The following is a 25,589-nucleotide window of genomic DNA, read 5'->3' as shown; positions in this document are numbered from 1 at the left end:
AGTAGCTGGGATTACAGGTGCGCGCCACACCACACCCAGCTAATTTTTGTATTTTTTTTTTTTTTTTTTTTTTTTTTTTTTTTATTGATCATTCTTGGGTGTTTCTCGCAGAGGGGGATTTGGTAGGGTTACAGGACAATAGTGGAGGGAAGGTCAGCAGATAAGCAAGTGAACAAAGTTCTCTGGTTTCCCTAGGCAGAGGACCCTGCGGCCTTCCACAGTGTTTGTGTCCCTGGGTACTTGAGATTAGGGAGTGGTGATGGCTCTTAACGAGCATGCTGCCTTCAAGCATCTGTTTAACAAAGCACATCTTGCACCGCCCTTAATCCATTCAACCCTGAGTGGATACAGCACATGTTTCAGAGAGCACAGGGTTGGGGGTAGGGTCACAGATCAACAGGATCCCAAGGCAGAAGAATTTTTTCTTAGTACAGAACAAAATGAAAAGTCTCCCATGTCTACCTCTTTCTACACAGACACGGCAACCATCCGATTTCTCAATCTTTTCCCCACCTTTCCCCCCTTTCCATTCCACAAAACCGCCATTGTCATCATGACCCGTTCTCAATGAGCTGTTGGGTACACCTCCAAGCCGGGGTGGTGGCCGGGCAGAGGGGCTCCTCACTTCCCAGTAGGGGCGGCCGGGCAGAGGTGCCCCTCACCTCCCGGACGGGGTGGCTGGCCAGGCAGGGGGCTGACCCCCCCCCACCTCCCTCCTGGTCGGGGCGGCTGGCCGGGCAGAGGGGCTCCTCACTTCCCAGTAGGGGCGGCCGGGCAGAGGCGCCCCTCACCTCCCGGATGGGGCGGCTGGTCAGGCGGGGGGCCGAACCCCCACCTCCCTCCCGGACAGGGCGGCAGGCTGGGCAGTGGGCTGACCCCCCCACCTCCCTCCCGGACGGGGCGGCTGGCCGGGCTGAGGGGCTCCTCACTTCCCAGTAGGGGCGGCCGGGCAGAGGCGCCCCTCACCTCCCGGACGGGGCGGCTTGCTTGGCGGGGGGCTGACCCCCCCACCTCCCTCCCGGACGGGGCGGCTGGCCGGGCGGGGGGGGGCTCCTCACTTCCCAGTAGGGGCGGCCGGGCAGAGGTGCCCCTCACCTCCCGGACGGGGCGGCTGGCCAGGCGGGGGGTTGACCCCCCCACCTCCCTTCCGGACGGGGTGGCTGGCCGGGCGGGGGGCTGACCCCCCCACCTCCCTCCCGGACAGAGCGGCTGGCCGGGCAGAGGGGCTCCTCACTTCCCAGTAGGGGCGGCCGGGCAGAGGCGCCCCTCACCTCTCGGACCGGGTGGCCGGCCAGGCGGGGGGCCGAACCCCCACCTCCCTCCTGGACAGGGCGGCAGGCTGGGCGGTGGGCTAACCCCCCCACCTCCCTTCCGGACGGGGCGGCTCGCCGGGCGGGGGGCTGGCCCCCCCACCTCCCTCCTGGACGGGTTGGCTGGCCGGGCGGGGGGCTGACCCCCCCACCTCCCTCCCGGACGGAGCGGCTGGCCGGGCAGAGGGGCTCCTCACTTCCCATTAGGGGTGGCCGGGCAGAGGCGCCCCTCACCTCCCGGACAGGGTGGCTGGCCGGGCGGGGGGCTGATCCCTCCACCTCCCTCCCGGACGGGGTGGCTGGCCGGGTGGGGGGCTGACCCCCCCACCTCCCTCCCGGACGAGGTGGCTGCCGGGCGGAGACGCTCCTCACTTCCCAGACGGGGTGGCTGCTGGGCGGAGGGGCTCCTCACTTCTCAGACGGGGCGGTTGCCAGGCAGAGGGTCTCCTCACTTCTCAGACGGGGCGGCCGGGCAGAGACGCTCCTCACATCCCGGACTGGGCAGCAGGGCAGAGGTGCTCCTCACATCTCAGACCATGGGCGGCCGGGCAGAGAGGCTCCTCACTTCCCAGATGTGATGGCGGCTGGGAAGAGGCGCTCCTTGTTTCCTAGATGGGATGGCGGCCGGGCAGAGACGCTCCTCACTTTCCAGACTGGGCAGCCAGGCAGAGGGGCTCCTCACATCCCGGACGATGGGCGGCCAGGCGGAGACGCTCCTCACTTCCCAGACGGGGTGGCGGCCGGGCAGAGGCTGCAATCTCGGCACTTTGGGAGGCCAAGGCAGGCGGCTGGGAGGTGGTTGTAGCGGGCCAAGATCACGCCACTGCACTCCAGCCTGGGCACCATTGAGCACTGAGTTAACCAGACTCTGTCTGCAATCCCGGCACCTCGGGAGGCCGAGGCTGGCTGATCACTCGCGGTTAGGAGCTGGAGACCAGCCCAGCCAACACAGCGAAACCCCGTCTCCACCAAAAAAATACGAAAACCAGTCAGGCGGGGCGGTGCGCGCCTGCAATCGCAGGCACTCGGCAGGCTGAGGCAGGAGAATCAGGCAGGGAGGTTGCAGTGAGCTGAGATGGCAGCAGTACCGTCCAGCTTCGGCTCGGCATCAGAGGGAGACCGTGGAAAGAGGGGAGACGGAGAGGGAGAGGGAGAGGGAGAGGGAGAGGGAGAGGGAGAGGGAGAGGGAGAGGTGCATAAGACATATAATTATCTAGTAACTGTGTTTTTTGGTAAACTCACAACTACCCAACAATTGTTATCCATTTTCTCTCATTTTCTTTAAAGAATCCCCTTCTGCATAGCAATGATGAGAAGAGAAAACCAAATAGCCCCAGAATAACCAGTTAAAACGTCCAGAGAGGTTCTTATTCCTAACCAGAGGGACAAGGTTTAAGTCAAATGAGCTAGCTCAGTGCAGTGATCAATGTAAATATATAAGGTATATATAAAGTAAATTTAGTAAGTGAAAAATTAATATACTTCTGTGTATAACCATGTGGCATCTAAAGCTTTAACACATAGTCTTTCTTGGCTAATACCTTAAGTACATGTACGTGGCTTGTCCTAAAAATGTTTTAATAGGATTGAAAATACATCAAATTCTACAAAAGACATTTCTCCTTGGCCCACCAGAACTAAAGGCCAGGATTAGGTAAGAAGACTTTTAAAAATATATACATGATTTGAAATTCCATCCATGATAGGCAAATATGCTCCAAACAACAAAGATACAAAGATCTGTCCACTGGAGTCTAAATTGATCATCCTTTGATCCAAATTACAAAATTTAGAAGATTTTAAGAGTAGATAACCTATATATACTTGGCTTAGCTGAGTAAATCCAGGTCCTGGGGTGGGGCAGGGGAAGAAGTGAATGCAGGCTAGTGGGGAAGGACAGGCAGACTAGTTACAGCAATATAGTAAGAATGGTATTTGGTGATTAAAACTTGCTTTTTTCCCATATATATATATCTAGTGTGTGTGTGTGTAATATATATATACACAAACACACACACATACAATAGTACGTTAGTTCTATACCAGTTAGAAGGTGTTTTGTCACTTCATGCTATTGGATCACAGAATAATATAAAACCAAGAAACAAACAAAAACTAGGAAGACCTTCAAAAAGTAAACTAAAGCTAAGCCTATTGGAGCTCCCTGATATATTTTAATCAGCGACTCAGTTCTGATACAAAAATCATACAAGTCAGGTTAGATTATGAACAAATTATCAGCCTTGGACTATAGATATTTTAACTCTGAATCTCAACCTTTCTGTAACACAGTCAAAGCTCTTTGCAGTCTGAAAATGGTGCTAACTAACTAATGATATGTCATCTGAATCGTTTTGTTTTTGTTTTTTTCACAAGGCACGTAGACAAAGATATTCTCTGTTGTACTAGGTCAGTGGCCAAGTAAAGATCCTGATGTAAAGTAGTGCTATTCCCATCTACTACCTGTGTTTAATCATCTGAGGCAAATACTTGAAATGTTGAAAAGACCCAATTATGGTCATAAATACGTGACTTGCAAAAAATGTCAAGACAGCAAATGAATCCATCAAAAGTATTTTCTGAGTACTATGTGCTCAGCATTGTGTAAGACACTACAATTATAGGAAACATAACTTTAAAGCTGACATTGAACTGACTGCTACCTCAGGGTTTAGAATCATTTTGAAAAACAAATTTAGGCCAGGCGCGTTGGCTCACGCCTGTAATCACAGCACTTCGGAAGGCCGAGGTGGGCGGATCACGAGGTCAGGAGATAGAGACCATCCTGGCTAACACGGTGAAACCCCGTCTTTACTAAAAATACAAAAAATTAGTCAGGCGTGGTGGCAAGCGCCTGTAGTCCCAGCTACTCGGGAGGCTGAGGCAGGAGAATGGCATGAACCCAGGAGGCGGAGCTTGCAGTGAGCCGAGATGGCGCCACCGCACTCCAGCCTGGGCGACAGACCAAGACTCTGCCTCAAAAAAAAAAAAAAAGAAAAAGAAAATTAAGTGGGAAAAAACCACATCCAACAAAGAAACAAACAAAAATATTCTTCTTCAGTATAATCCTTTCCCGAATCCCTCCCAGACCAAGCTGACCCTGTTTTCTAGGGGACCATGAACTTTTCCAACAGGGTTCTGGTTCGATGGCGGCAGTGCAGCAGGTGGAAGGATACGTGCCAGCCTGAGTTTTCAAGTGGAGGCGGAAGTGGTGCTCATCCACATACTGTGTCTCCATGGAGTGAATGACGCGAGCTCGCACAGCCAGGGGCCTTCGGTGAAGGACGCGCAAAGGTGTTTTCTGGTCGATCTTTAAGTCCTAGGGGAGAATATGACACACAGTCCCAGAGTCAGAGCTTTGCCACCCAGTGAATCCTGTCTTAGCCCTTCCCTCACCATCCATAGCTCACCACAGATGTTTCCTTGAGAGAACTAAAATGAATTGTGTCCCCTTAGGTTCAAACTCTGTGGGACTTCTCATAACCCAGTCTATCATTACTCATTTCACACCGCCATGCCCGGCTGATTTTTGTAGTTTTTTGATAGAGATGCGGTTTCACCATATCGGCCAGGCTAATCTCCAACTCCTGACCTCAGGTGATCTGCCCTCCTCAGCCTCCAAAGTGCTGGGATTACAGGTGTGCTCCACCGCGCCCCGTCGAGTTTGCGCGTTTTAGGGAGAACCACATACCTACTGTCAGGGGTGGGTTGTTTTGGTTTTTTTTTTGGTGAAGGAAAAGGGTTATACAAAAGGATATGTCTGGAAAAGTTATGAATACGTCTTGTTTAGGGTGACATTTCAATATAATAATAACAAATCGATGTGCATAATAAACCGGGACCTTTCAATGTTTGTTAGCCCAGCTTGCAACTAATAATACCGCATGTCTTTTTACATTTCAGATTTTTTAGGGACACAGGCTTGTTTTTCTCACAATTCGTTCAAGTTAGAGATTTTCTTTTATGTCACAAGATAAAAATTAAGAAATAGAGGTTAACGCTGTAAAAGGTCAACTAATTCCAAGTTTTAAAAATTGGGCGTAATCAGAAATTCAGATTCATAAGAACTGAATCCTCTGCATTTTCTTGTCGGAACAACTCTTCCTAATTGCCATGGTTCTTGAGTGCCGGAAGGCCTGCTAAGAAAGAAAGGTTTCTGTCTGGTCTCTCCTCTATCAAGTTCTCCACCAAGAAAAAAAGAGCAAGTTCTGACAAAGACCGCATTTGAAAGGGTGTGACTGCTTTTACCAAAGTGGTGAGTCAATGGCTCCTCCTAACTCTGTGGTTTTTATGATTCTTTGATTTTATTATAGAAACACTTTGTCCTGATGAGATAAGCTGTCTCCATAAGATCTGATTTTTCTCTGGTCAAAGAGACAAAAAAAAAAAATACATAAATAAAGGATAAGACTGAACTGTGAAGGAATCTATAAAGACATGGCTTCCACTTTAGAGAAACAGCGGGCCTTTAAATTAACAACTATCTATGGAGTCCTCTCCCCTGCTTCCTTTACCTTTAGAGTTATTCCCAGTACTTTGACCATGAGACAGTTGGTCAATGGAAATACCACGAGCCACATGTCTTTTTTGGTTTGTTTGTTTTTAGTTGACAAAAGGAAACCACTTCATTTATTCTAACATTGCACTCTGCTGCTCCCATACTGCTGAGCTTTCAGAAACACACAAACACACACATACGCTTGTTTTTGTTTTTTTTTTTTAGAAATAAGGTGCTCCTGAAGAGGGGATAAGTAGTAAATTTGAAATGACTTTTTCTCAGAATGGGGAATTTAGTCAGTTTTTATAATTTTTATGCCAACTGGAAAACTAAAAACATTATTTGAAATCAGCTAGTTGCATCAGTCTACTTAGGCTATGGACCATTAAAAAAGACCCTTTCACCACTTAGTCTGTACCTATGAAAATCATCTTTCAGCCCAGGCTGGAGTGCAATGGCGCAATGATGGCTCGCTGTGGCCTCGACCTCCCGGGCTCAAGCAATCCTCCTGCCTTGGCTTCCCAAAGTGTTGGGATTACAGGCGTGAGCCACTGCCCCTGGCCTCAGCATTGTTTCTGAATTATCTCTATGGCTACCCTCAAACTATGAACCTATTTTTTTAATGAGTTTATTTTTCCCATGGCATTCTCAATGACTTGTACGACCCATGTGAAAGGCATAAAGAAATTTAAAAATTCATTTTGCAATCTTAAAGATATCTGTCTATATTATAACTAACATCCAAAGAACCTTACATAGTATGGCCAAAAGCCAAAGGGTCTTAGCTATAGAATCACAGATCTAAGAACTGGAGAGGCCATTGGAGATGATCTAGTCCATCTCCTCATTTTATAAATGACTTTCTTTAAGCAGGTGAATGATTTGTGTGTTTTTACCAAAATATTCACACTATAAACATTATTCTGCACTTTGCTTTTTTTCTTATAAGTGCTCCTATGAGTCATAGATATAGACATACCTGTATCTTTTTTCCCAGCATTTTTAGGTACATATGTACATACTAACATGTAAATTAAATAGGGTCATATGCTGGGTTTTGTTTTTGCTTTTGTGTTGAGACAGAGTCTCACTCTGTCCCCCAGGCTGGAGTGCTGTGGCGCAATCTCAGCTCACTGCAACCTCTGACCTCTGGGTTCAAGCTATTCTCATGCCTCATCCTCCCAAGTAGCTGGGACTACAGGCATGCGCCACCACACCTGGCTAATTTTTTGTATTTTCAGTAGATATGGGGTTTCGCCATGTAGGCCAGGCTGGTCTCAAACTCCTGGCCTCAAGTGATCCACCCACCTCAGCCTCCTAAAGTGCTGGGATTACAGGTGTAAGCCACCATGCCCGGCCTGATTTTGTTTTTTTTAATAGCTGTATAATATCCCAGTTTACTCTACCATTTCCTTATTGAGGGACGCAGATTTTGTTCCCAGTCTTTTTGTTGTTGATTTTGCCACTTAAAGCCCTTAAACACCATGTACATATTCTTATGCACTGGAGTTTTATTTCTACAGGAAGTTCAGTATATTTTAAATTTTTGCAGTCATTACCATGTTGTTTTTGAAAAAGGCTGAAATACTACATTTCTACTGAGAACTCTCCTCCACTCCAACCCACTGATAGGTATTATTAGTCTAAGGGGAATAAAGTGATGTCTTATTGTTACATCAACCTTTTCAAATGATTCTTGGCCACTGTTCTTTTTGCAGCTAACTGGTTCATATCCTTTGTCTATTTTTATTTGTTGTGTTCATATTTTTCATGATAAGTATAAATCCTATTTATAGTATCTTTTTTTTTTTTTTGAGACGGAGTCTGGCTCTGTCTCCCAGGCTGGAGTGCAGTGGCGCAATCTCAGCTCACTGCAAGCTCCGCCTCCCAGGTTCACGCCATTCTCCTGCCTCAGCCTCCCGAGTAGCTGGGATTACAGGCGCCCGCCACCACGCCCGGCTAATTTTTTGTATTTTTAGTAGAGACGGGGTTTCACCATGTTAGCCAGGATGGTCTCGATCTCCTGACCTCGTGATCCGCCCGCCTCGGCCTCCCAAAGTGCTGGGATTACAGGCGTGAGCCACCGCGCCCGGCCCTATTTATAGTATCTTTTGCCATACAATTTGTTTCCTACACAATCCTCTGTATGTGTATACATATACATATATATGCGTTTGTGTGTGCTTAAATCAGCAGTCCCCAACCTTTTTGGCACCAGGGACCAGTTTCTGGGAAGACAATTTTTCCATGAACTGAGGAAAGAGGGGATGGTTTTGGGATGATTCAAGCTCATTACATTTATTGTGCACTTTATTTCTATCATTATTACATTGTAATATATAATGAAATAATTTTACAGCTCACCATAATGTAGATTCAGTGGGAGCCCTGAGCTTGTTTTCCTGCAACTAGAGGGTCCAATCTGGGGATGATGAGAGACCCAGTGACGGATCATCAGGCATTAGATTTTCATAAGGAGCATGCAACCTAGATCCCTCGCACGTGTCATTTCCAAGAGGGTTCGTGTTTTTATAAGAATCTAATGCCACCACTGATGGAACAGAAGACAGAGCTCAGGTGGTAATGTGAGTGATAGGGAGCAGCTGTAAATATAGATGAAGCTTTGCTGTCTCATCTGCTGCTCATTTTCTGCTATGTGGCTAGATTCCTAACAGGTCACCAACAGGGTTGGGAACCCCTGGCTTAAATCAAAACATATCATCCTCTATAGAGTCTATACTTTTATTTTTTTCCTTAGCACTTACCAGAAACCTTTTCCTGTGTCAATAAATATTTATCTACCACATAATTTTCAATGGCTGAATAGTAGTAGTCCATTATACAGATAAGCCATTAAACCAGTTCCTTCTAGTAGGTCATCTAGGTTGTTGCAAAATATTGCCTATTTAAACAATGTGGTAACTATATGCATCTCTGTGCCCATGTATGCTCATTCCTTGCATTTGAAAGTAAACTATTTTTGGCCAGGCATGGTGGCTCATGCCTGTAGTCCCAGCACTTTGGGAGGCTGGGGCAGGCGGATGACAAGGTCAGGAGTTCGAGACCAGCCAGGCCAACATGGCAAAACCCCATCTCTACTAAAAATACAAAAATTAACCAGGTGTGGTGGTGGGCGCCTATAATCTCAGCTACCCAGGAGGCTGAGGCAGGAGAATCGCTTGAACCCAGGAGGCGGAGGTTGCAGTGAGCTGAGATTGTGCCATTGCACTCCAGCCTGGGTGACAAGAGCAAGACTCTGTCTCAAAAAAAAAAAAAAAAGAAAAAGAAAGTAAACTATTTTTATAAGAAGAGGTGGGGGCAGATGGGAAGAAGTATGCACATGAACAGGCACTCTACCATGACATGCTCAGGTATAGGAAAATGTCACATGTGGCAAAATGCATGTGCTTTACATATATTGTCATGTGTTTTATTCATGTACTTAATCTCAGCATCAGTTCTATTAGATAAGTGCTATTTTATATTTATTTTTGACAAATGACCAAAGATAATAATAGCATTGCCAAGTGTTTCCTATGTGCCAGGTACTGTTCTAAGTGCTTTATCTAATTAAACTCATTTAATTATTTTAACTAATTTTATAGATGAAGAAATTGAAGCAGAAAGAGGTTAAGTAACTTGTCCAAAGTCACACAGCTCAGAAATGCAGATCCAGCATTTGCACCCAGGCAAACTGTCTTCAGAGTGGGGCTCTTCCCCACTGGCCACGCTGCCGCTCCAGGGGGTTAGATGAACTGTCCAGTCCTTCAGCTAGTCAGTGGCAGAACCAGGCTTGGAACCCAGGTCTTGTTGACCCCAAAGCCCATGCCCTGTGACTTGCTAGTAATAAATTAGAAGACAATGGGATCTTTGATAGGCAACAGAAAAATGAAATAAAAAGAATAAACACATTTAAACTACCTTTATGTCATTTAGGAATTCAATGTCTTTCTTCTGTATCGCTTTATTTGTCCAAATTAAGGCACTGTAGGTCTTTGTCTTTTCTTCTTCACCTTCTTTCATATGTCCTATTGCCTCTCTAAACAAAAACAATTTTTAAAAGTTTGTCCGAATAAATAAAATACAAAAAAACCTTGCCCTGAATTAGCCTTTCTTTAAAAACACTTCCAATGAGATATAATTTACATATAATTTCCCAGTTTTAACTGTACAATTCAATGATTTTTAGTATGTTTTCAGAGTTGTGCAGCTATTACCACAATCTAGTTTTAGAATACTTTCATCACCCTGAAAAAGAAACTTTGTACCCATTAGTGTCACTTCTCATTATTATTCTCCCCCAGCCCTAGACAACCATTAACTGACTTTGTATCTCTATAGATTTACCTATTCTGAACATTTCATATAATGAAATCATACAGTACGTGGTGCTTGGTGACTGGCTCCTTTCATTTCATAATGTTTTCAAGGCTCACCCAGCTTGCAGCATGTGTCAGTACTTCATTCCTTTTCATTACCAAATAATATTCCATTGTATGGATATATCACATTTTGTTCATTCATAGACACTTGGGTAGTTTTCTACTTCTTTGCTATTGTGAATAATGCTACTATGAATATTCATGTACAAGTCTTTGTGTGTATGTTTGTTTTCATTTCTCTTGCATATATAATATCTAGAAGTGGTTAAGATTTGCATTTCCCCAATGACTAATTATGTTGAGCATTTTTTCATATGTTAATTGGCTATTCCTATATCCTCCTTGGAGAAATGTCTACTTAATCATTTCCCCATTTGTAGTTGTGTTCTTAAGAGTTCTTCATATATTCTGGATGCAATTCCCTTATCAAGATATGTGACCTGCAACTAAAACGTCCCTTTTGAAATCATCTCCAATGAGCCTACTCTTACCTTGTGACAAGCTGCAAGTCACGTACTTGGATTTTGTTAGATGAGTTATTAATTTTCTGTAGTAGCAGAAAAAGAAAAACAATTAGCAAGTCTAGCTCAGTTACAGAATTGCAGAAACATGACGATTTCCATGTCATGAAGTGGTTTACCTGCTGAAGTTCCTTAATTTCTTGTGAAGTGAAATGTACTCTATGAGGATTCACCAGCTCAATTGCAAAGGGCCTTCCTGGCAGCACACACCCCGTCATGAAACAGAAACGTGTTGATGGAGTTAACATTTGGGCTAATGCAAGAGGGTTAGGAGGTGTGAAAAATGGGTTGAGCTCTAGAGGACTGAAAGTTTAGTGACATGACTACATCTGAGGGAGGGAAGAATGTGTGAGAAGAATCAAGTGGCTTTTTGCAGGGCTGCTAAACCCCAGCACAGGCAATATGTGAAAATGACTGCTTCCCCAAAGGCCCATGAACAAGCCTGTGTTAATTACAAAACACAGTTTAAATAACCACTAATTAACTTAGTTACACTAATGTAAAGTTGTCACATGCAGCAATGCCCTGTTGAAATCCATCCTTCTAGCCTGATCCACTAGTGAAATGGAAAAGCTTTGGTTCCATGAGAGGAAGGAACTATAAGCCTCAAACAGTTCAGGATTAAATGTCATCATCTTTCTGGTAATGCAATAGGGTAAAATGAGAGACATGAAGGTTAAGACAGCAGAATCACTTTTTAAATGAAGATGTACATTTTGAAAACTGTACTGGTCCCTCTGAAATGTTATTAAATGAAAAAATTAATAATCAAACTTTCGGGAAAAAAATCAAGCACCTCTTTGTTAATGCACATACAAGTCCCTTATAACCTATAGGTATGCAATCACGATGGCCTCTGAAGAAATGATTCCTGTTAAGGTGTATTTCATATAATTCATAAAGGGGCCTCCATAATCCGCAAAGCTTCCTCCCTTGGAGAAGCTCTGGGCCTTGCTCACTTTGTTTTTCACTGAGTGACTATGCTAAGCCTGCTGTCTAGAAAGGATGATAATCAGAAAGTTAGTTCTAATCAGGTGATGCTGTTGCAGTCTTACCATTTCCTAATGTTCTCACATCTACATCTTCTCTTCCAGAGGATGAAAAATTAAAACCTTTGAAAAGCAGATAAAGAAAAAAAAATTAGAGACATCATAGCTCTAAGATATTCATTCCCAACCTTTGCTAGAAACCCAATTGAAGGTCTTGAACAATCTATAGGAGAATCCCCAGGGAGAGTCATCATCCCACCTTTAATGTCAATCTCTACTAAAAATAGTAATGCTAATAGTAAACACCATTTATTGAGAGCTTATTATATGCCAGGCATTGGACTAAAAATTTTATATATAAAATTTCAATTTTATTTATTTATTTATTTATTTTTAGAAATGAGATCTTACTCTGTCACCCAGGCTGGAGTGCAGCAGCGTGATCATGGCCCACTGCAGCCTCAAACTCCTGGGCCCAATCAATCCTCTTGTCTCAGCCTCCCAAGTAGCTGGGATCACAAGTGCACACCAGCACACCTGGCTAATTTTTAAATTTTTGTAGAGATGAGGTCTTGCTTTGTTGCCCAGACTGGTCTTTAACTCCTGAATTCAAGCTATTCTCCTGCTTTGGCCTACCAAAGCACTGGGATTATAGGTGTGAGCCACTGCACCTAGACCATGTACTATTTAATCCTTATTATAACCTTATAAAGTAGGTATAAAATAAAAGAACACCAAGCTTCAGAAAAGTTAGGTAATGTTCCCAAGGTCACACAAGTAAATGGCAGAGCTAGGTGTTTCTGATGTTAAAATCCAACCTTAACTACCATCCCATGGGGAAGCCAAGGCAGAGTCCTGTTTGGAAGAAGAGCCCACCACCCCTCTGGCCATAAGCGTATGGTGAAAACTCTATAATCTTTCTTTCTTTCCTTAGAACAAAGCAAAAACATTCATTATTTAAGAATTAAACACCATGAAAGGAAAAGGAGGGAAAAAAAGGTTTGACTCTAAAAAGCAAATTCATTATATATGTCATCAAACCAAAGCTGGAACCATGATAAAACCAGTGTATGCTCTACGATAAGTTGATCATCACAGACTAAAAGCTGCAAATATTGGAAGGAGAAAATTTAAAAAAAAAAAAATGCAAGGGGCTTACACAACAACTTTTTTAGATATAGAACTAGGCCAGGCAGGATGTAGGAGTCTGTGAACCACTAAGTCTCAGAAAACTCTCCCTTCTGTGTTTACACTCCAGTGTGAAGTTACTAATAAATCCATAGCAATATCGGTATCTTCTAATCAGAGTCAACAGACTCAACCTGTAGTGCTAACAACAGATGGATGGCCATAGTTCAATGGTGAATTCAAAAAGGGCATCTGGGAAGCTGAAGACGCAGACTCCTTGGGGCTAGGATTTGTCTTACACCTGCCCACCCCTGTCTCCCAGTCAGCCCTGTCAGGAAAACAGGGTGTCCACAGTGACTGAACAAGAACCTGTGACTGGCAGGGGTGAAGGGAATGAACAGGCCTCAAAGAAATAAGTCTACTAGTTACTGAAGGAGCAGAAATCTTAAATTCATAAGTCAGCCATAAAACTTCCCACAAATTCCAGCCCATCAGTAAGAAAGAGGTGTAGAAAGCTAGGCCCTTGAGAAGGCCACAAAAGCATTTGATTCAGACTAAAGGAGAAGGCATATTTACTGATCTTTTAGAAAAATGTTTCAAACAGGCTGGGTGCGGTGGCTCACTCCTGTAATCCCAGCACTTTGGGAGGCTGAGGCGGGTGGATCACGAAGTCAGGAGATCGAGACCATCCTGGCTAACTTGGTGAAACCTGTCTCTACTAAAAATACAAAAAAATTAGCTGGGTGTGGTGGCGTGTGCCTGTAGTCCCAGCTACTTGGGAGGCTGAGGCAGGAGAATGGCGTGAACCTGGGAGGCTGAGCTTGCAGTGAGCCGAGATCACACCACTGCACTCCAGCCTGGGTGACAGAGCGAGACTCCGTCTCAAAAAAAAAAAAAAAAAAAAAAAGAAAAGAGAAAAAGAGAAAAATGTTTCAAACCTGAAAATTAAGGAAACATCCTTGGACTCCAGAGTGAGAGAAACCTGGGGGGTAAACCTGAAAACTTATTAGTGTGCAATTATAAATAGCAGCTGAGAAAAAAGGAAAAGAAGCCACTCCCTTAAGTATTAGAAAATACATGCTTAAAACTTGGTTGAGTTTTTTAAACTCCCATTATGCCTTGTCTCATCCCCCTAAGAAACAGTATCAAGGGCAAGAATGATCAGGAACTATAAGGGGTTCAGCTAATCTGCAGTGGTCCTCGTGTGCTGATGCCTGGAACACAATGCACAAGCCTTGGACAAAGGATGCTGCAAGACCCATGGCACACTTGCCCCCTGGCTGGCTCATAGCATTTATGATGGGTGGAGCTGGCTAGTGGGGGAACATGTAGTACCCCCAGCCCAGGCACTGTGGTGCCCAGAGCAACACTGGGGTAATACACCACTGGGATGGCTACCTGTCACGGCCTGTGTAAACATAACACAGTGCTGTACCTTTATCCCAGATAATCGGCAGAACGTAAAAGCAGCCCTGCAAGGGGTCTCACGGGAGATTAAGACAGTCATGGGCTTTACTTGAGATGGTGGGCATCCCTAGGCTCTAGCCTACGCTGTGCCCTAGTAGACCTAAGTAGCATAGCTGGGATCCTAGTGGTGATCTGTTGCTCTCTGTATTGTTGTTGTGAGTTATGGATTCAGGGCTCTGCCCTATGGCTGTGTGTCCCTGCCCAGAGGACACCCTCAGCCCAGGGGGTGGAGTATAAGGGAAATGGCTGCGTTTTAGTCAGGAGTAGACTGAGGCAGGCTTCCAGCACAGCATGACTCAGTAGGTTTGGTGCACAGGTGCACAACCCCACACATTATGTAACCATGCCACGTGAGGCACATTAGGTGATCACTCACATGAACTTGAGCTTGGCTCGGAGCCACTATTGTCTGTAAAAGGTATAACTACCCTGCTGATGCTGTACATATGTCTCGTGCCTGGGCTTTTGCCCAGGGAGAGAGAATAAAGCCATGTCCAAAACTCCCTAAGATTCCTTAAGTGTTCTTTCAGCTGCCCACCACTCATCCGCCCACTCCTCTCGGTCTTCAGCTTGGGCTGGAACCTGACACTTGGCGTGACAGGTGGCCCCAAAAAGAATCCAAATGAAACTTTTTGTGCTAACGCTTTATTTTCATCCCTTCATAACCTGCATAAGTCTTATGTGATAATCCATTTGTAAATACCAAATTAAGCGGGTAAAAGCTCATGGCAAAGCCCAGGGTCTTTACTGCTAAGATTTTGGAAAATATTAGGGTGCTGGGATACTCTTTTTTCCATTCAGTAAACAATTCTTAAAGACCCTTAAAGAAGGGCCACCTCTGTGATAGGCAACAAATTATAAGAGGGATGTGGTTTGAAGTGTTTCTCTTTCCTCCTTGCAAGTCAGGGAGCTGGAAGGGTCAGCCATGTCTCATCTAGACCATGTGTTTGTCATTATCAAAGCATGCTTATCTTAAGGTCTTTCAGAGAGAAGGATGGATTTCTAGCTGGTCTGTCAAAAAAAGGTTTTCTGGCTGAGTGTGGTGGTTCACGCCTGTAATCTCAGCACTTTGAGAGGCCAAGGCAGATGGATTGCTTGAGCTCGGGAGTTTGAGACTAGCCTTGGCAACATGGCAAAACTCCATCTCCACAAAAAATACAAAAAAATTAGCCAGGCATGGTGGCGCATGCCTGTAGTCCCAGCTACTTGGGAGGCTGAGGCAGGAGGATTGCTTAAGCCCAGGAGCTAAAGGCTGCAGTGAGCCGTGATCACACTACTTACTACACTAGAGCCTGGGAAACAAAGTAAGACTCTGTCTCAAAAAAAAAAAAGGTTTTCTAATTATACTAGGAGCCTCATTCCAAAGAGTAATATCATTCATGCCCTGCAGTTTTTCCTGACGTGTAACACAATTTCCTGCAATTGAAATCACAAGACATTATGCTGCCTTTGACCTGACAGGCCTGTTGAGACAAGGAAAACATAAACCTGATGGAACCTGACTCATCCCATGAACCTGGGCTTTAATACCTAAATTCAAAAACATTACAGCTGCCATTCAGTCTTTGTAAAATGGCTGCTGTTGATTTACTTTCTCTAGGCCTGAACTTTATTCCAGGACACTTTACAGGTTAAGAGAGAAGCCAAACACTTGCCAGTGATTACTCTTGAAGAAGCACTGGATGTGGAAGATGTGTTTTAATTTCCTCATATTCCTCCAAAGAGGCCAAGGCTGAGGTGTACCAAGGTCAGGGCTTAGGTGCATTCATTTAAAGTAGTTTCAGTTGTTTTGAATTTCCCCAGAAGAGAACAGTCATTTTTTAAATTTATTTTTTATTTTTTTAGGCAGAGTCTCACTCTTTCGCCCAGGCTGGAGTGCAGTAGTGCGATCTCAGCTCACTGCAACCTCTGCCTCCTGGGTTCAAGCGATTCGTGCCTCAGCCTTCCAAGTAGCTGGGGCTATAGGTGCGCACCACCATGCCCAGCTAATTTTTGTATTTTTAGTAGACACAGGGTCTCATCATGTTGCCCAGGCTGGTCTTGAATTCCTGGCTGCAAGTGATTCGCCTGCCTCAGCCTCCCAGAGTGCTGGGATTGCAGGTGCGCACCACTGCACCCGGCAGAGCAGTCATCTTGAGAGAGGACAGGCAGATATTCTCGAGTGCCTTGGCTGAAATCCAGCCCAGGCCAGCGGCACCCAGAACATGATGCCATAGGCACAGGAAGCCTATGGCCAATCACTTGATAGTGATTAACAAAATATAGAAATCTTTCCTGCCACCCCCAAGAAATCTATTCATGAATGTCAGTGTATTAAATATATGGCCAAGTGCAGTGGCTCATGCCCGTAATCCCAGCACTTTGGGAAGCCCAGGCAGGAGGATCACTTGAGCCCAGGAGTTCGAGACCAGCCTGGGCAACATAGTGAGACCCCCCAATCTCTAAAAATATGTTAAAAAATAACCGAGCATGGTGGTGCATACCTGTGGTCCCAGCTACTCAGGAGACTGAAATGGGAGGGTTGCTTGAGCCTGGGAGGTTGAGGCTGCACTCCAGCCTGGGTGACAGGCTCTCTCAAAAAAAAAAAAAAGAGAGAGAGAGAATAAAATATGAAGATTAGGTCAGGTGGGGTGGCTCATGCCTAGAATCCCAGGACTTTAGGAGGCCAAGGTGGGCAGATCGTTTGAGCCCAGGAAGTCAAGGCTGCCGTAAGCTGTGATCGTGCTACTGCAATCTAGCCTAGTTGACAAAGCAAGCCCCTATCTCAAAAAAAAAAAAAAAAGAAAGAAAAGTATGAAGATCGTAACACTCACTCTCTGCTTTAAATACTGCCAACAGATGATCTGAAATTAATTCTTCCACTGAAGATTCCAGCTTCCTTTCTCCATCAATTATCCAAGGAGTTTGTGGTAGATTCCTGGAGTATTTATTATATCTCCCTGAGAAAGAAATAATCAGATAGCCTGGATGGAATGGAGTAATTAACATAGTAGGATAAAAAGAGAAGCAACAACTATAAGGGCCAATATCCTAAGTGCTACGATATAAAACAAGGCCTATCCTTTACCTAACTAACAATCCAATTTGGAGACCTGGGACATATACATGTAGATAATTAAATAAAAAGGTTTAAAGTAACAATAAAATAGATGGGTAAATATATGATATGAATGGTACATCAAATGAGTTTGAAAGGAATGCTCAATATATTTAATTTGATTGGCTGACTAAACAAGTTATATAATATTATGAATGTACCAAGGATTAAAAAAAAAAAAAAACACAACCAAACTTGCTTTTACACCTGATGAGTAAAGCTACAGTAAGGCAGGTAGCTTTCATTGCCCTAGGATAGGATGTTATAGTCAAGGCTGAAGAGCAATTTCACTTCAGCTATTACTATAAAACAGTTGTAACTTTCAAACAAAAATTTGTCTGCCAGATTACCTTTTAGGAAAGTCAATGAACAATTTCTTTCCAGTGGAAGCCAAGTGTTTAGTCATTTTGGAGATAATAAGTTATTTTTTCAAGTTTGCTTTTATGTTATAAAATAGCCTCTGTCCTGCTGTTTTTCTCCAAACCAGTTTTGGGTCTCTGCATTTACCTATATTTCTACTTGGCCATCTCTGATGAGAACTATTAAAACCTAGGAAGTGTCATTTCCCTTTGGCATGGCATTTAAAATAACTGATCTCCTAAGTGATCCTTTAGAATGCCCACAAAACCTAAAATAAGTTTGGCTATTGATTCTACTTCTCAAGAGAGTAAACTTATTAGAATCTAATAACAGCAATAAGAATAAAATAGAACAGGAGTCAGCTGAGTTTTTAGAAAGGAGAGTACGTTCACAGTGTATGTATATTCTAGACTAAATATTTTACCAGCCACAAAAACAGCACCATGAGCACATTCAATTTCAAGAACAGCGCATACAGCCTTTGGTGAGTTTGGAGGACAAGGAAACTGCCTGCAAAACAAAATAAATTTTATAGCTATTTTCCAGACATAATATTGAATCACATAACTTAGATGAATCAGCATTGTCTGAGACATACACAGAGCCCAAGTCTCTCTCTAACTTTTAGTTTCGCAACAATACAGGTCTTGCAGGCCTGTGGAGTAACAATTTTAACATATGAGAGTGGCACTAAGTAAATAAGGGCTCTGCTGCTACCTTTCACCTTCGGGAGGACTTATCTTCCGAGGCAAAAACTGCAATTACTTTTGCACCAACCTAATACTTTCCAGTAGCCTCAAGATTTGAGGGAAAAATCCATACATAGGAAGTGGAAGCCCCTTCAGGCTCTTTAACCATTTTGCTGTCCATGGTCATGTGCAGTTTACTGCTGACTCTACCCCCCTTATCACATCATCGTTTGAAATGTATTGAAGGATCTTCTGGAAAGAAAACTTACAGTAATATTTTATTTAATAAAATGAATGTACCAAGAATTAAAATGTAAGGTTTATTGCATTTATTTTATTTTAGCATATTTTAACAAGTGAGGAAACTCATGAGCCTTCCTCTCCCTTTTCTGGAGATGAACGATACTAGGAAATACAGGACTAAGGATGTAATAGGCATAGCACTGGGCTAGAATGTCAGGACATCTGGCTCCAGGTCTACTCTATTACTAGCTTAGGCAAGTCAACTCCCTCTTTGGACACACTACCCTCTTCTAAAAGATCAAGAAGTTAGACTTGATTTGGCTGGGCACGGTGGCTCACACCTGTAATCCCAGCACTTTGGGAGGCCGAGGCGGGTGGATCACCTGAGGTCAGGAGTTCAAGACCAGCCTGGTCAACATGGCAAAACCCTGTCTCTACTAAAAATACAAAAAATTAGCCGGGCAGTGGTGGTGCATGCCTATAATCCCAGCTACTTGGGAGGCTGAGGCAGGAGAATCACTAGAACCCGAGAGGCAGAGGTTGCAGTGAGCCGAGACTGCTCCACTGCACTCCAGCCTGGGCAACAAAAGTGAAACTCCGTCTCAAAAAAATAAATAAATAAATAAGTATTTTTTTTAAAAAAGACGTTAGACTTGATATTAATTTGACAAACATTTACTGAACACCACATATGCCAGGTACTGCACCAGGGGTTGGAGAGATAACAATGACTAAGACACAATCCTGGCCCCTGAAATACATCATCTTGTTTCAGAGATAATCCAGCTTATCTCTAACATTCCCTTTATTCTAAAATTTCACGATGCTTCTTTGTTTCTAAACTTCTACTTACTTAAGGAAATCCTCTTCCTTTATCTTATTCAAGGCTTTCATAACTGCCATTCTAGTGAATACAGACTATATAGGATAAAATGAGAAGAAAAGACATTTTATTATCCAGACAAGAAAACATCAGACGTGAAACACAGAACATGGCTGGAGAAATTGTATCATTTCATTATATCATTTCATATACTTAACATGGAGAAATACTTAAGCATTTCAAGAAAATAAATAAAACTTAAGCATTCATGTCAGTTCTGCAACTGGCATACCTCTGTAACCCTTCTCTTCAATCTGGTCTTTGTCTATAATAACAGGCAGATCTAGCAGAACAGGTCTTCACCACACTGTCCCACTTCTCTCAAATTATGGTATAATTCAAATACAAAACATGATGACACTGTAGGAAGTGTGATTTAATTTTTTTTCCCTTGACTTCAACAGGAATTTAGATTGATTCAGCTACCTTTTCTTTCCTACGTCCCTTCAGAGGCCACAGTATGTAATTTAGGAGTTGGCTGCCAGGGTAAGGGATAAAGCAGAGCCAACCTGCCGGCCCTGGCATCTAGCAACTCGGTCTCACTCACCAGCCACAAAGTAAGCAAATCCACTGTACTGAACAGAAGGGCATCTACAACAAATGTTCCACTTGGATTTTTTAAGATAAGAAAAGCCAAACTGCACAGTAGACACACTAGAACTAATTAGTGCATATATACATGGCTTACCATGATAAATCATAATTAGTTCTTCTGTTAGGAGAAATCACATTTGACTGAAAAGGATTACAGTGTAGGCAGCTCAACAGTATATCACCAAAGGAATAATTTTTTCAAAACCATATTCTAGGGAACACTATGGCATTCTATAAGATACCATAGGGTTACAACTGAAAATTAAGTGCCTGTTTGATAAGATATGAAATCTTAGGCTTGAAAAAAATCTCAAAAAGTCATTCAATTTGCTCCCAGCCATGAGGCAAGAAAACTATACTTCAGACTCTACAACTCCCACTGGCCAATGGTGTGGTGTCTATGATGCTTTAACAAAAATCTCCTTATCCTATTACTTGATGCCTATTATTATATTTCCTTAAGGGTAAATAAAATAAAACTAGGTCTTCAATGTAGATACATCTTACAGGTTATTTGGGCAGAGCTTCCCAACTGGCGTAGCAAAGCAGTGGACTATGGTTGTGCCAAGATGTTGATCTCTTTAGTTCAGAAGGGTTGCTGGGTAGGGCTTCAGACAGTGGAAACCCCAGGCCTGTTGCTACCAATCTGAAGCAACTCCATCCTGTTAAGCTCAGGGTGCTGAACAAACATGGAATGTTTTAGATGTGCCATGATATAAGAAAAGTAGGGAGGTGCTGCTTTCGGCTTGGTCTGCATTTCTAATTATTTCTGCACAGGGCATTATGCAAATGTTACAAACTTCTTTCCCCCAGTTCTAAAAGGCCCAGCAATTAGTCAAAGCAAGAGGCAAAACCAACAGATGTACATTTGACAATGAGCTTATGTTCTTTTTAACAATCACAACAACAAAATGAATGTCAGTAAAACTGTAGGAATGCCTAAGTCTATGTACCAAACCACCTACAAAACTGATGCATGAAAGATGACCAATATCGCACCACATCATTCTATCCTGACATGATACGAGCTAAGAGTGTATGTTAACTAACTTGTCCGTTAACATGAAGATTAGCTAACATTAAGATGATAAAGAAGAGTTTGAATAAAAATGCCCTTTTCGCAAATGTAGCCAGAAAGAGGACATGTTAATTCAGGACTGTCCTAAATAAAACAACTTACTTTGAATTATATATTCTAAACATTGATTTCTGGAAAATGGACATTAGCTGAAAGTTTGGAATGCTACTGATACTTACCATTGATTATACTTACCATTGATTTTCTCAGATGATGTAATTTGAGGGATTAAAATCTAAACGTCGAATTTAATGAGTAATAGTAACATCACTGAAACACTGATTCTAAATTTAACATCGTCAGGGGAACAATCTAGACACTACACAAACATGAGGATGTTTGTGTGCTACAACTTCCTAGCCAGAGGTGAAGGTTGAAAAAGTTGAAAAACAAAAATTAATGTAGCAAATGGAAATATTTAAAAGCTGATTCTTAGTATAATAGAGTTGCCATGTTTCTGATGCATATCCTTTTTGTTGGAAATTTGAATATTCAGCTCAGACAAAACTCACTCAAGAGTTAAGAAGCGGGAACCTTTCCTTACCTGTTTGTTTTTGGCTGGCTTAAAACAATCTGGGCATATCGCAGCTCTAAAATAAAATTCAAGTTAATATAAAAGGTTAATGAGTTTATTTTGGGGTAGATATAATTCAAATATATTTCATACAAAATGGCTGCTAAACTCAGGACATCAGGAGCAGACAAAATGAGTCCCTGTATGAGCTATATCGGTTTGCCCAGGAACTATGTTCAAGGACACATTTTATTTTTTTGAGGGCACATTTTAAACCTACTAAGACATAACAAGTTCTTCTCTTTCTTATTAGGAAGAGAAGCAATACTATTTTCATGAAAACCAAACAGCATTAACAATTTTACACCATTGACATTGTTGTTTACGTGGCAACTTACAGGAAGTGGCAATCCTCAACTGTTTCTGGGTGAGCAAAGACCACACTCACTTCAAACAAGCTCTAAAAATTATAAAGACAGTTTAAAAATGAGCAAAAGGAAACTAACATCTAACAACTTATTAATGGAAATAGAAATTAATTCTCAAAGATTGGCTCAGAAAAGAATGACCAGAAAAACTGGAAATACTACTGCTCTCAAATCAACTTGTTATCAGGGCAGCTATAAAGGAAATAGTTTTGTTTTTTTTTTAACTTCTAAAACTCAGTCATTAGTGATCCTACCAAAAAAGTTTTAAAATAAATGTGTATACTTTTTGGACAAATGTGTAAATTAGGTATAAAGATGAATGAGAATTTACAGAATTGAAAATAAATAATAACAGAGAGAAATGAAGAATTATTCTGCCAATACTATGATTTGAATTATTAGCAAGGCAAAAAACATACTATTCAGATCCCTAAAAACCATATGAAGCTTCTTTTTAAAGTGCTCAAACGTCTTAATGGATTTGAGTTTTAAAACCAGATCTTAATTTTTTGTTTTATTACAAAAATTATACACATAAATTATAAAATGATCAAATACAAGACAGTTTTTCAATCCCAGCCACTGAAGCAGAACCATTAACAATTTGATGTTTCCTTCTAGGCATTTTTGTGAATATAAATGTATATGTATTATTTTTTAAGTCATGCTTTTGGAAAATTGCTTTAATATTATATCATGGAAATCTTTTCAACTCTAGGGACTGTCAGACATTTAAGCTGTAGAAAATTTTTCTGTAACAAAAAAAATGCTATAATGAACATCCTTGTACACCAAAAAAAGCATGATTTTATACTTTTACCTCCATGGAGAATATACAAAATTCCATATGGGGGAGGGGTCAGGGGGAGGAATAGCTAAAAATGCCATACTATGTTGCAATTTTGTCTTTATATTTACTGAGTTCATTGGATAGTTAGTAGACCTATTAGCTACTCTAGAATCACAATAATGAATAGCTTTTTTTTTTTTGCTCCTTATTCTAATCTATACAATAATTAAAATGAAGAACACATTCCTTTTATTCAGAGAAACTTCACTCAACCCACATCTTTTGTTTTCTATTTTCTGTTCTCACTGATACGACATGTAAAATTATTTGTGCTTCAAAACTGAAATTTGAGGTAAAAATATTTTGCATTAATGACTTCTCTAACTTCCAAAATACTTTCATTACCTCATTTCCTCTTCATGCTATCTGTGAAGTGGTTTTATTCTCTACTCTCTCAATACTCGGTTTACAGAACAGAGCATATTCTTACAGAAGGAAATATTACTGCATAATTCAGAATGGTTTTGAAAAACTGTTTAGCTTTAATAGATGGTTTTGTGATTTTATTTGAATAGGGGTGTATCTGATATTCAGGGAATTTCCTTCTAGCAAAATGATGAAGCAATGAGGCCATAATATTAAAATCTAATTTAAGATGACCTTCCTGTTTTCACACCTGGAAGCCTGTTGAGTCTTCCCTGAAAGTCAACCCATTTCAGAGACTGAGTTAAGGTCTGCTCTGGAAAAGGGAAATGTTCTGTTTTCAAAGGCAGTTACTGCCTAAAAGTAAACAGGGGGATTTGAGATACCAACAAGGTAGGATTGAGCCCATACTCATTGTAGTTGAATAGGTTCTGTCCATGCATTTGAAAACAAGATTAGCCACAGATAAACCAAAATTAAATAGTCCAGAGGTGACTCTATATTTGCTTGCAGTTATTTATATGTTGCTTTGCATCAAGTCTGTTCCTCCAATTGAACTATAAATACATTAAAGGCAAAGATTCATTTCTAGCCTTTTAAGGTCAATTAGGGCACCTGGTACCTTCATAAGTATCTTAGATCATAAAGAAGTCTTAGGGGAAAAAAAAAAAGAAATGCTTTGACTTCAATTTAAGACTATCAGAATTTAACATTTTAAAAGCTTAAAAAATCCTTCACTGGATTATTTAAAAAGAAGTTTTTTTGGCTAACCAAAACCCTGCCATATAATTAAGTAAAACTAGTAATATCAGAGAATAAAATTAACAATGCTGTTGACCCAATACCTTTCCATCAATGGGAACACCCAGTTCCTCTGAAAACAGGGGGTGAGTTATCCATTTGTAGGCTTCTTTTAGCTGAACTATATCATCTCTTCCCAGCGACAGACTCTGCTTTCTGAATAACATAAAAATTAATTCACTGACATGAAAAACTTTACTTTTTCTATTAAAGGCAAGAATTTATGCAATTATTTTTAAAATATTGATTGAGTGCCTAGTATGTACCAGGCACTATTCTACACATTAAATAGAAAGCAGAGAACAAAGCAGACAAAAATTCCTCACCTCATGGACCTTATACTCTAGTGGAATCATGGAATTACTTTTTTTAATGGCATATAACACAATTTTTAAAGCTTCAAAGTCAAAAGCACACTATGGGTTTTTCTGAGCTAGAATTGCCAGATTCCAGGATTTATACATCAGAAGACAGAAAGATGGGATAGAGATGATTGTTTACTGCTCACAAACTATAAAACTGTGTATTACAATAATCACATCCACATTTTAATGCTTGCTTTTCCCCTCTTGTTGAAAATGGGGCTTACTTTTGGGAAATCAACAAAGAAGTTGTACTTTTTAAAAAACTTTACTGCTGAAGAAGAAATATTAAATCCTAAAGTATCAATGTTCTGAAATGCTCATCAATGTATTATCAGATAAATAGCTGAATAAAAATTTGACATTCCCCCAAAATATACTCATGAGACAATAAATAGGTTTTGGGAAGTCCCTTTTATAAATTATAGCTTTAGTTTGTAACCTAAAATTGTGATAGAAAGGAACTTGAGATAAAAGAGATGAAAAACATGGCGTGGTATTATTAAAACTCCTCTACTCTGCTGAGAACACTGGGATATTACTAACAAACTAACAAGCCCACGTCATTCAAATAATTAAAACTTCAAACCAGCCTTATGGCGATTTATAGGGCTGCTTTTAATAAAAGAGATGTAAGGGCCAACTTATGCATCATCCCTTTTAATGCCCAATTTTCACTGATAGAAATTACTCCTTATAGGCAACATCCATTGTAATTTAAGACCAAAAGACACTACTAACCACAGGTTAAAAACAAAAATTAATTAAGCTAATGGCTGAATTTAGTTGATCAGAAAAAAAAAAGAATATGCAGATCACTATTCCTCTAAAAATGCAAAATAAGAAATAGTTGATCCAAAAAAAATAAAAAAAAGAAAGAAGTAGTTGATCTACCCATCCTGTATCCAGCTGAGAATATAACTTGTTACAGGGAGAGCTTTCATTTGCTTTGGGATTGTGATTTAACAATGAAATACCCAGATAAACTCTACATCTGACAAATAATCAAATTATTTCTCTACATCCAAGAAC

At 41.6% G+C, this 25,589-nt stretch overlaps 1 protein-coding gene across 12 annotated transcripts in view; it reads right to left on the bottom strand.

Annotated features, from left to right (window-relative positions):
* The window catches only part of PUS10 (pseudouridine synthase 10), an 87,522-nt gene that overhangs the window by 12,455 nt on the left and 49,478 nt on the right, over window positions 1-25,589 (bottom strand). For 11 of the 12 annotated variants that reach the window (XM_031008181.3, XM_031008184.3, XM_055377958.2 and 8 more), the window contains 11 exons: window positions 24,240-24,351; window positions 22,152-22,213; window positions 21,784-21,829; window positions 19,538-19,602; window positions 18,177-18,262; window positions 17,109-17,234; window positions 11,767-11,823; window positions 10,831-10,907; window positions 10,682-10,737; window positions 9,730-9,847; window positions 4,487-4,629 (listed from right to left, as the gene is read on the bottom strand). In XM_031008181.3, the coding sequence (XP_030864041.1) occupies window positions 4,487-4,629; window positions 9,730-9,847; window positions 10,682-10,737; window positions 10,831-10,907; window positions 11,767-11,823; window positions 17,109-17,234; window positions 18,177-18,262; window positions 19,538-19,602; window positions 21,784-21,829; window positions 22,152-22,213; window positions 24,240-24,351 (948 nt within the window). Of the gene's footprint in view, window positions 1-3,464; window positions 4,630-9,729; window positions 9,848-10,681; window positions 10,738-10,830; window positions 10,908-11,766; window positions 11,824-17,108; window positions 17,235-18,176; window positions 18,263-19,537; window positions 19,603-21,783; window positions 21,830-22,151; window positions 22,214-24,239; window positions 24,352-25,589 lie in introns of those variants that run through there. The other variant, XM_055377955.2, reaches the window with a different exon arrangement.

This window comes from Gorilla gorilla, chromosome 12 (assembly GCF_029281585.2).
Source record: "Gorilla gorilla gorilla isolate KB3781 chromosome 12, NHGRI_mGorGor1-v2.1_pri, whole genome shotgun sequence".
Taxonomy (NCBI): domain Eukaryota; kingdom Metazoa; phylum Chordata; class Mammalia; order Primates; family Hominidae; genus Gorilla; species Gorilla gorilla.
Note: the sequence above shows the minus strand (reverse complement) of the source record. Positions and strands in the feature narration are given on the sequence as shown.